Genomic DNA, 11,244 nt, shown 5'->3' with positions numbered 1-11,244 from the left:
TACAGGCATTCCTTGAATCTAGTCCCTTCCTGAAAATCTGTTGAATGGCAGAAGGCTGTCGTCCATTAATTAAACGGGGAAAATTACGGTGTTTTTAGACATCAAAGAAACTTCAACCAATTTCCTCAAATATCATTACAGTACTCTTAAATATTTATGTGACAATCCACCAAGAATTTTTTTTCTTTACACCAAGAATTTTTAATTTAAATAAGAAGCATTTAAAACAGTAATGACCTAAGTTTTAATACGTTAATGCTCACTAGTGGATATTTGACGTGCTGTAATACTATGGTATTAGTATTTGCTTCTGTACTGCAAGTGAAGATACACTGTTACAGATAAACGGTACAGAAGTGTGCCAAGATGATTCTGAAATTGGACCCCAGTTGGTGGTGCCCCAGGTACCCGGAGGAAGCAAATGCTGGGACCCATGACAGCCAGATCTTTAGGGCAGGGCAGGAAAAAATGAGAACAGTGAGGCAGCACGTTTGGAAAGAGCCAGAACTAGCTGGGAACTAGCTGGGACCCTATGATGCAGAGCGCTTTACTTCCTGCTACCTGCACATGCAGGTTCCTTTTAACAAGTTTGTGATTCAGACAGTAAATTTGGGATAGAAATGTTTCCAGGTATTTTTAGCACATGTTTGGGTGGCGAGGGTTCAAGTAATGAGGCTGCTGCCGCTGGAGCTGATGTGCCTCGTGGGGAAAGTCAATGCTAAACGCGGGGAAGGGCCGGAGAGTGCCGGGGCGGACGAGGGCAGCGGACCATCTGCAGCGGCAGGGCAGGTCTGCTGAATTTATGCAAAGACGCTGAGGGAGGTGGGGGCTCGCTCATGTCCAGAAGAAGAGCCTTCCAGGCAGAGGTGAGAGCGGCTCGAGGCCTGGCAGGCGAACGTCTGGCTTCCCTGGCAGAATCGAGAGGAGGGTGGACAGGCGTGAGAGGGACGGGAGGGGCAGGGGGTGTGCAGAGAATGGCGAGGTCTCTGGTTCTCGTGCTGTGTGGATTGGAGGGTTTTGAGAAGAGAATGAGCGGATACTTTGGCTGCTGAGTAGGAAGGGGAGGGATGGGGAAGACAGCAGGCCGTGGCAACGTTCAGCAAGAGATGAGGGTGGCGCCAGTGTCGTCTCGAGCAACTGGCAGAGTGAGTTGCCGTTCGGTGGGGTAGGAAGACCGTGGGTGAAGCAGATTTGGAGGAAAAGATCCAAAATTCAGTTCCTTATGTTCTGTGTGAGATGCCTGTTAAACTTCCAAGAGGAGATGTTTGGCGTGCGGGCGAAGGTCTGGGGCAGAGGCGTGCTTTGGGGAGGCATCGGAAGGCGCAGACCGAGACTGTGGGCTGAGTGCGTGTGCAGAAGAGAACGGGGCCTCCCCGAGCGCGGGATTCCAGGCCTGAGCCACCGCGCCCAGCCGGGAGACGGTTTTTCTTTTCACGATGACAGAAGTAACAGCATTTTGCTGATGAGAGCGATCCAGATTGGGGAGGAGAGTTGATTACGTAAGAGGAAAGAACGGTTGGAGCAGTGTCTTGAGTAGGTGAGAAGGCTGAGATGAGCGCCAAGTGGCATGCTTGACTTCGGCTAGGCGCAGGGGCGCTCACGAGCGTGACGCGGGGGAATGGCAGGGAGACGGGCCAGCCATCGGGTCGACGTGGGAGCTGTTTAGCTTTCGCGTGGGGCAGGAATCGGCTGTCAGCACAGGTGAGAGGAGGGGTGCGGTGTTGGAGCTGTAAGGGAAAGTGGAAGGCGTGAAACCGTCACCTGGTAGCAGAGTGCAAGAGTGAGAGACGTGGGGGATCTAGCACGGTTACCAGGTGGCACTCGAGGCCACCTCAGATTTGGGTCGTAAATTTACAGTCAGACCAGTAGCCTGCTTCTGTTTCTCCCCGGGGCATTAGCCGCTGGTGCAGCAGGAGCTCAGTCAGGTTGTAATTTATCGAATGGGCACAGAGAGCAGGGCAGGCACCGAAGCCGGGCGAGAGGGAAGAGGGGCCGTGGACAGCAGGCCTGGCGCCGCGAAGGATCATCGCAGCTGTGAACTGGAGAGAGTGAGCTAGAAGGAGGGGAGGTGGTCACCAGGGAGTGGGCGCGTGACACCGAGGGTAGGCATTGGCTGCCCCTGGTGAGGTCCAGAGTGGACGAGGGTGAGTGGCTGAGGTGAGTGTGAACTAGGGGACCTAGAGGCCAGGACGTTAGAAAGAGCAGATGTCGAAACCACGAAGACTTACGCCCAGAGCAGTGCTGAGCAACAGTGAGGCCGGCAGGAGCTAAAATCAGGAAACGAGGCCTGGCGTGTGGCTCATGCCTATAATCCCAGCACTTTGGGAGGCTGAGGCTGGAGGATCGCTTGAGGTCAGGAGTTCGAGACCAGCCTCAGCAACACAGTGAGACCCCATCTCTACAAAAAATACAAAACTTAGCTGGACACAGTAGCACACACCTGTAGTCCCAGCTGCTTGGAAGGCTGAGGCAGGAGGATCGCTTGAGCCCAGGAGCTATGATGATGCCACTGCACTGTAGCCCAGGTGACAGATTGAGACCCTGTCTCAAAAAAAAAAAGTGTGGTACAGGTTGAGGGTCCCTTATCCGAAATGCTTGGGACCAGAAGTGTTTTAGATTTCAGGTTTTTTTAGATTTTGGAATATTTGCATATACGTAATGAGATATCTTGGGGATGTAACCCAAGTCTAGTTGTGAAATTCATTTATGTTTCATATACACCTTGTATACATAGCCTGAAGGTAATTTTGTGCAATACTTTTAATAATTTTGTGCATGGAACAGTTTTGACCGCAACCCATCACATGAGGTCAGGTGTGAAATTTTCCGCTTACAGTGTCGCGTTGGCAGTCAGTTTCAGATTTTGGAGTGTTTCGGATTTTCAGATTAGGAAGGCTCAGTCTGTACATTCACAGGACAGAATTCGACTCGGCAGTAAGGAGTGAACTGCTGATAAACACAGCAACCTGTCTGAGCCTCAGACACGTCGTGCTGGGCAAAGGAAGCCCGACCAGAGTGGCACACGCTGTGTGATTCCGTTTACGTGACGTTTTAGAGCAGGCCAAACTAGTCTGCAGGGAAAGAGAGGAGAACAGTGCTTGCCTGCGTTTGTCACCTCATCCTCAGCCAGTCACGTGGACCTGAGATCTGGACACTGCGCTGTGTTTAAACCTCAGTTTTAAAAACGTGCTGTGTACGTATTTACTGACATGCCTCAGACCCTCCTGCTCTTCTCTTTTTGCAGCTTAAGAGTAGTTTAGCCCAACGTTATTTTTTAGAGCTAGATTTATTTGTGTTCGTCATACTGCGATTTCTTCCGTAGAAAACAATCTGTCACTTACAATTTTCTGAGTTTAATACGCAACCTGTGATTAGCAGCAGGTGCTACCACGCGCGCTTACCCGTATCAGTTTGGCCCTAGATTTACTCCTGTTCCACCTACTCCCATCCCAGACAGCCCACAGCACACACTGCACTCACGTCAAGCACACTCTTTCTACACAGGTGTGCCACGTACAGGTATGACGTGCCCTCGGAAGTACACGTGCGTGTGTGCCCTGATCATCAACCAGTAGCCTTCCGAGTACTTTTAATTTCTACTCACAAGTATCAGCTGTGCGGCTCTTTGACGCCACTGTTTCCAGGAACACCAGAGCCACACGCACGTACGGCCTGTGTATTTCAGCGTGGGGCGGAGGCGCACGGGTGGGGACCTGTAGCACGAAGCCACGGAGCCTCAGGTGTTTGTAGAACGGAGCCCTGGATTCGGAAGAGCTGCCCGTGAGCTTCGACCCAGCTGTTGGACCGTGTGACTGAAGCTTTCTAAGAAACCGTGTTGTTGAGATAATTAAACACGATAGCTACTCTCGAACTTTTGGCCCTAGGACCCCCTCACGAAAATTATTATGGACCCCCAAAGAGCTTTTGTTTATGTGGGTTGTATCTAGCAATTGTTACAATAATAAACCTATTACATGTTAACAGAATCACAAATTTTTGCAAAAAATAACTGAATTTTCAAAAATTAAAAAAAAAAGTGGATCATTTTATATTTTTGCAATTCTCTTTAGCATCTGCTGGATTCCCCCAGCTGCTTCAGCGCTCAGTGTTTTGCGACGTCCCACGTAATGTAGCCTCTGGAAACTCCACGGAGAGAGAGGGGGGCGAAGGTTGTCCCAGCGTTGTCACGGAAACAGTTTGACCTGCAGAGCCCTTGGAAGACCCGCTGCCTCCCACGAAAGCGAGGAGTGAGCGCGCTCTCCGTGGGGCTGAGGGGGCTCTTTCCTCCAGTCCCGTGCTTAATGGCACAGGTCATGGTCTCTTGGAAAACAAATAAACCGTGTGCATCTCTGACTTTAATTCATATGGGGAAACTTTTAATTTTCTTTTAAAAAAATTTAAGGACGTAGGGCTTGGGTTATGTGGATTTTTAGACAAATTCATTCCACAGCATTTATTTACTGTCTATGATGCGCCAGAATTCTTAGCAAACAAGATACATCTGTCTCTCGAAGCTCGCGGTGAGTGAGAGACGTAGCTGGCAGAAACAGAGTGTCTAACCCATGTGTCAGGTCAGAAGAGTGGGAGCGGAAAGGGAAGGTTCCTGGGAGAAAAATCTCATCCAAGCTGAGACCTGAAAGGCAAGTTGTTTAGCTGTGCACAGAAGCAAAAAAGCATCCGAGAGGAGAAGGAAAGCACGTTCAAAGGCCCAGGGGTGAGGCCATGCAGCTGGAGTCAGGGCAAGGAAGGGAGGCCACACAGGCAAGGAGGTCACACGTGCCTGGGGGTGACGCTGCCTGCCTCTTGCCCAGGAGTGCTGGGAAACACCTGCAAAGACAGATCGTTTTCCTGCGAAAACCCTTTCTGAACCCTACAGCATAATGCAGTCAAATCACACCTACGCCGGTGGCTTGGTTCAGATAAATACAACAAAGACTGATGAAATATTTGGACTGGGAAGAATGTTTGTAGGTTTAGAAATAGTTTGCAAACATAGTGTTTCTTTTGGTCTGATTTTTTTTTTTTTTTTTGAGACAGAGTCTCACTGTGTTGCCCGGGCTAGAGTGCCGTGGCGTCATCCTAGCTCACAGCAACCTCAAACTCCTGGGCTCAAGCGATCCTCCTGCCTCAGCCTCCCAAGTAGCTGGGACTACAGGCATGCGCCACCATGCCCGGCTAATGTTTTCTATATATTTTTAGTTGTCCAGTTAATTTCTTTCTATTTTTAGTAGAGACGGGGTCTCGCTCTTGCTCAGGCTGGTTTCGAACTCCTGAGCTCAAGCGATCCGCCCGCCTCGGCCTCCCAGAGAGCTAGGATTACAGGCGTGAGCCACCGCGCCCAGCCTGGCCTGATTTTTGATGACATAACTTTGACAGGTTTTTTTCTTGGTTTCAGGGTTCAAAAAGGATTCTTCGTTCCAACGAGATCATCCTTCCAGCTAGTGGACTGGTGGAAACAGAGCTCCAGTTAACCTTCTCCCTCCAGGTGAGACTCTGCTGAGTCTTAGGTCCCTAATATGCCACGTCCAGTCTAGCCCCCAAGCAGCCCTCCAACCGGGAGACCGTTTTATCCGAGAGCAGCCGTTGCCCAACTTGGGCGGGAGTAGACAGAAGTCACCCAGAGGTTGACAGCTGGCCAGAAAGGACAAGGCGGTCCCTTACCAGCCACAGTCGGGCTCATCCTTTCCCTGCCTTAGTAACGCTGTTGGCCACCTGCTGTGCCATCGGCAGTCCTTAGTCATCCCAGCACCCCAGTGACGTGCGCCACCTGCAGTCTCATTTCACCCCCACAGTGTGATCTCCATCCTTCCCTTCTTAGCCCTCCTTGCACATCTCTCTCTCATCGTAATCCAGTAGCCCAGCGGAAATGCGCAGAGGAATCCGTGGTCAGATAGCAAGGAAAGAGGCAGTTATCTGAACACGTGTGCACCCCAGAACTGTAGAACAGAAGCCAGGCAGCGCGCAGAATTGGCTTCTCCAGCCTCACACCCTGACTCCCCCTTCTGTAGATAGGAAAAATGGAAGCACAGAAAGACTGTGTGTCCTCTAGGACCGCAGTCCCCAACCCTGGGCCACGGCCCAGTTCCGGTCTGTGGCCTGTTTGGAAACGGGCCACGCATCGCCGCCTGAGCTCCGCACCACCCTCCTGCTCCCCATGACACACACACCCACCCCCGGTCCGTGGAAAAACCGTCTTCCACGAACCAGTCGCTGGTGCCAAAAAGGTTGGGGACCGCTGCTCCAGGAGGACCAGAACCCGCCGAGGACCTCGTTGCTTACTGACCGTGCTTGGCCGTTTTGTACCCGATAGTACCCGCATTTCCTTAAGCGAGATGCCAACAAGCTGCAGATCATGCTGCAAAGGAGAAAGCGCTACAAGAACCGGACCATCTTGGGCTACAAGACCTTGGCTGTGGGACTCATCAACATGGCAGAGGTGAGCAGAGCGCGGCCGCCAACCACCGGCCTTTAATTCAGCGGCCTGAGAGATGCCAGGTCAGCCGCGTGAGCCCAGCCTGCCGGCCAGGTGCTTAAGTTTGTTTTGCAAGTTATTTATTTTATTAGAAATTCAGAATATACCTCTTTTTATCAAGTACTCTCTCCCTCATGGAAGGGTTTCTTTAATTTTTTAAAAAATAAAATTTCAAACTTTTGGAGAAGTTGAAAGACTGATATAAAGAATTGCCACATACCAGATTCGCCCACATTCTTCCGTGGTTGACTTATTACCGTATTTGCCTTACTCTTTCCGTACGTAGACGTTGATGCACGTTATTTCCTTTTCCGACCCGTCCGAAAGGCAGTTGCAAGCACCATGGCCCATTACACGTTAATACCGCACCGTGCTAATTTCCTTAAAATGAGAATATGCTCGTCTGGGCGTGGTGGCACTTGCCTGTGGTCCCACCTGCGTGGGAGGCTGAGGCAGGAGGATCCCTTGAGCCTGGGAGTTCAAGGTTGCAGTGAGCTGTGATCATGCCACTGGCCCCCGGCCGGGTGACAGAACAAGACCTTGTCTCTGATAAAAAAAACTCTTTTAAATAAATGAGAGTACTCTCCTATGTAAGCACCATGCTGTCGTAAAGATCAGGACGTTGGCACTGGTAGGAGATTACCACCTAACCCACCGTCCTCGCCTAGATGTGCCGAGCGTCTCGGTAATACCCTCCGTAGGCCCGAGCTCTCATCTGGGGTCACGTGTCGCATTTAGCTGTCACGTCTCTTTAGCCTCCCGCGATCTGTGACAGTCCCTGGGTTTTCCTTACCTTGCATGACCTCGCCATTTCTCAAGAGTACAGCCCGGTTCTGTTTGGGTTTCTCGTTGTCACCCGAAGATTGATGCATTCTGCGCGTTTTGGGCATCGTTGCCGCAGATGTAGCGCTGTGTGCTCCATGCAGCATGGGCTGCGCTTGACGTCGGTGTGTTCCCTTCCTGGTGATATTAACTTTGATTACGTGGTTAAGATGGGGTCTGCCAGCTTCTCCACTATAAAGTTAATTCATAGGTATTATGTACTTATTAATGAAAAAATATTTTATGGGGAAATGTTTTGAGACTTTGTAACTACCTTTTTCCTTCTCACATTTTTACCCACTAGTTTTAGCCTCTATTAATGGTTCTTGCCTGAATTGGTTACCACTGTACTTTGGTGTTGAATGAACAGTGGATTCCAATCCTGCCATGTCTTCTGTATTTATAGGTTGGCTTCTGTTAGTGCTTTCTCGTCTCCTCCGTGTACTGACTGGTTCGTTTATTTGTGTCAGTTGTGGGCTATGGATTCCTGTTTGAGCTGATGGCGTTTAATCTGCTGCTGCCATTTTTTATTTTCGTGCTCAGGTTGTCTCAGGTTTGGCCAGCGGGAGCCCCTGCCAGCTGGCTTCTGCATCCTTTTTGATATGTCTCATTGTTCCTTCCATAATTCCTTACTTCCTGGTACAAAATATTCCAGGCTCAAGTTGTACCTCCCCTGACCCAGCTCTGAATGAGCTGATTCTCCAGAGAGCCCTGGTCCCTTCCGTGGAGAATGGCACTTGGAAACCAAGATCCGGGTCCCGGGAATGCCCAGTGCCTGCAGCAGACAGAGCTGAGCAGTGCGTCTGTGTACACATGTGCGCTCGCGCACGCATACGTCTCGTCTGCTTCCAGATCTAGATCTGACCGTGAGCCCACATTGAGGCCAGCCCCATCCAACACCGAAAGGCTTTTCCAGCTTTACTCCTTCGTGCTTCTCCCGCCCTGGAACGGTCGGAACGGGGCTCCCGTCACTCTCAACGCGTTTGCTCATTTGCGCAGCTCTCCCGTGTGGCAGGCAGGTCCTCTCAGCTCCGACAAAGGGGAGAAGAGAGGAGCTGCACATCAGTCTGAAAAAATTGTTTCCATACTTTGGAAAATTAAATAGGAAAAATGTCGTGTCCATAATAGGAAATGAGAGCTAGTCCCGACCCCTCCTTGCGTCCTGGCCAGGATCAGTGTGAGGGACTGGCGGGGAGCGAGTTCAGACCTGCGTCCCGCGTCCCTGCTGTGTCCAGCTCTGCCGTTGCCCATGGACTGCGCTCTTTTTGCTCGTTACAGAGACCGGTGACCACCACCTGTAGGCCTGGCCTCACCGGCCTTTAGAACTAGTTTCTCTGTGAAGGACTTGAGCTAAAATACAGTCCTAGAGATCAGCAGTCATGTCAATCTCAGGTCACGATTGTCATCTTTAAACACATGGCCCTGGCCAGCGCCTGGTGCGTCTAGAGATAGTTTTGCAGTGAGGCCCTGAGGTCAACAGGAAGACAGTCGGCATGGATTTGGAAGGGAGAAAGAAAATGTATTAGCAGAACGCCATTGCCTTGCATATCCACTTGAATTCGTGAAAATAACAGCTATGGCTGGACGTGGTGGCTCACACCTGTAATCCCAGCACTTTGAGGGAGGCCAAGGCAGGAGGATCACTTGAGGCCAGGAATTTGAGACCAGCCTGGGCAACAAAGAGAGACCAGGTCTGTCTCTACAAAAAATTTTTTTAAAAAAATTAGCTAGATGTGGTGGTGTACCTGTAGTCCCAGCTTCCTCGGAGGCTAATGCAGGAGGATCACGTGAGCCCAGGAGTCGGAGGCTGCAGTGAGCTATGATCACACCACTCACTCTAGCCTGGGTGACAGAGCAAGACCCCATTTCTTAAAAAAAAAAAAAAGAAAAGAAAACGACAGCTGCTCTGTGGGCCTCTCCATAGCAGGACGTTTGCTCGCAGGTGATGCAGCACCCCAACGAAGGCGCGCTGGTGCTCGGCCTGCACAGCAACGTGAAGGACGTGTCCGTGCCTGTGGCAGAAATAAAGATCTACTCGCTGTCCAGCCAGCCCATCGACCACGAAGGAGTCAAGTCCAAGCTCTCTGGTGAGACGTGCGTGGCGTCCGGGGCCAGCCCACCCCACGCCCACCCCGGGAAAGCGGAGCAAGACGGGGCCTGAAACGTCCCCAGGCAGAAGTTTAGGGATCCCTGAAGACGGAGGGGGCCGGCCCTCCTCCCTCTGCCCCAGCCCACCAGATCTCCCCATGGCAAGGTCACCTCACTAAGGTGTCTGTTCCAGATCGCTCTCCCGATATCGACAACTACTCTGAGGAGGAGGAGGAGAGCTTCTCCTCAGAGCAGGAAGGCAGCGACGACCCGCTGCATGGACAGGTAACCCCTCAGCCCCCGCGTGGAGCGTCGGCGTCCGTTCCCTGGGCCCCGGCCTCGTTCCCCTCACCCTCCCCTCCCACTCAGGACCTGTTCTACGAAGACGAGGATCTGCGGAAGGTAAAGAAGACCCGGAGGAAACTGACCTCAACCTCTGCCATCACCAGGGTGAGCCTCAGAGGTCGGGGGCATGGGTCGTGTCCGATTTGAATTTGGTGGTAGGATGGGAGCAGAATTTCAAACTTCGTGGGGCTTTTGAAACTCCATCAGCTTGTGGCCACCCTGCTTCAGGATCCCGATGTACCCCTCTGTGCCCCCCCACAGCAAGGACTCACCGTCCCAGGGACCCACTGTGACCGAGGGGAGCGCACTAGGTTCTTGAGGTTATCCTAGGGTAGGAAAAAGGTTGAGACCCCTTGTTTTACAATTTGGAACCGATACTGGTTCTTTAGGGCGCAGAACACCCCAGACACCCTCCCACCCACCCAGGGAATCGCTCCGAGTTACACGCCGTCCACTGTAGAGACCAAGCTGGTCCCCTCTGGGGTGTCACCGCTCCTTTCTGATCATGTGTCAAACTTACCCAGAAAGAACCGGCTGGTACTCGGTGCTTCTGTGACCCTGGGCCTGGTAGGGTTTGATTCTATCAGCTACACTTCCTGCCTTAATGGAGCCATAACCTTGGAGACCAAATGCCTTTGGATACATCTCCGTAGGATTTCCTCAGCAGTCACTATTTCTGGTGAAATTACGGTCCTGGGCTGAAAAGCTAGAAACGTGAATTCCTAGCTGAACTTCGACTGATTCTGGAGCTCCTGGGCCCAAGTGTAGGAAGGTCAAAGCGCTGGGAGCTTTTCAGAGCGGGATTCGCAGCTCCCTGTGCCTGCGGCCTGACTCCCTGCAGTGCAGAGCCGCCCAGCGGCGGACCCCCCCTCCCCCCGCCCAAGAGCAGATCCCCACCCCTCCCGGGGAGAGATGCGGCCGCACGCTGGCATCGCTCCAGCCACCCTGAGGTGTGTGTCACTGGCCTTTAGGGTGAATTCTCCAGACTGTGACCTCGATGTCCCCGTCAAATCAATGAGGACAGGGCTTGAAGACTGTTTCCTTGTCCTTGGGTTTCTAGCCCCCGATGGGTGCTCCAGAATAGCCGGGGTGTGGCACGTCACCAGCCCAAACACTTTGCCTCCGTTGTACTCCGGCAGCGGAGCCACCGCAGGGTCTCTGCTCCGGCTGCTCCTGCTAGGTTTATTTTTCCTGTCCTGTAAGGGGCCTAATTGGCTTCCCACGCTGTGCCCCGGAAGCTTTAGAAGTCACCTCTTCCCGTGCAGGGTCTCCTCCATGCCTCGCCCCGGTGTGCGGCGCAAGTTCCGTGCCCCTGGTCATGTCCATTCCCCCAGAGGCCTTTTTCAAGCTGCAAGCACTTTCCAGTTGTGTCTCCAGAGACTTAGTAACCGCCTTTCAGTCCTTGTCCCCTCTGTGCACGTGAATCCCTCTCTCCCACCGAGAACGCGTTATCCGGACACACGGGTGTGCTGCTTCTTCTCCGAGTGTGTCTCGTGCTTCTCTGTCTCTGAGCTCCG

At 52.2% G+C, this 11,244-nt stretch overlaps 1 protein-coding gene across 1 annotated transcript in view; it reads left to right on the top strand.

The window, feature by feature from the left end:
• PACS1 (phosphofurin acidic cluster sorting protein 1) overlaps nucleotides 1-11,244 on the top strand; it is a 36,860-nt gene that overhangs the window by 3,921 nt on the left and 21,695 nt on the right. The window contains exons 2-6 of the mRNA XM_012665525.1: nucleotides 5,396-5,485; nucleotides 6,311-6,436; nucleotides 9,237-9,381; nucleotides 9,576-9,667; nucleotides 9,752-9,832. Coding sequence (XP_012520979.1) covers nucleotides 5,396-5,485; nucleotides 6,311-6,436; nucleotides 9,237-9,381; nucleotides 9,576-9,667; nucleotides 9,752-9,832 — 534 coding nt within the window. The remainder of the gene's footprint in view (nucleotides 1-5,395; nucleotides 5,486-6,310; nucleotides 6,437-9,236; nucleotides 9,382-9,575; nucleotides 9,668-9,751; nucleotides 9,833-11,244) is intronic.

The sequence above is a fragment of the Propithecus coquereli genome, unplaced genomic scaffold (assembly GCF_000956105.1).
Source record: "Propithecus coquereli isolate 6110/MARCELLA unplaced genomic scaffold, Pcoq_1.0 Scaffold120, whole genome shotgun sequence".
NCBI classification, from domain to species: domain Eukaryota; kingdom Metazoa; phylum Chordata; class Mammalia; order Primates; family Indriidae; genus Propithecus; species Propithecus coquereli.
The sequence above is the reverse complement of the archived record's forward strand: the minus strand, read 5'-3'. Positions and strand labels throughout refer to the sequence as shown.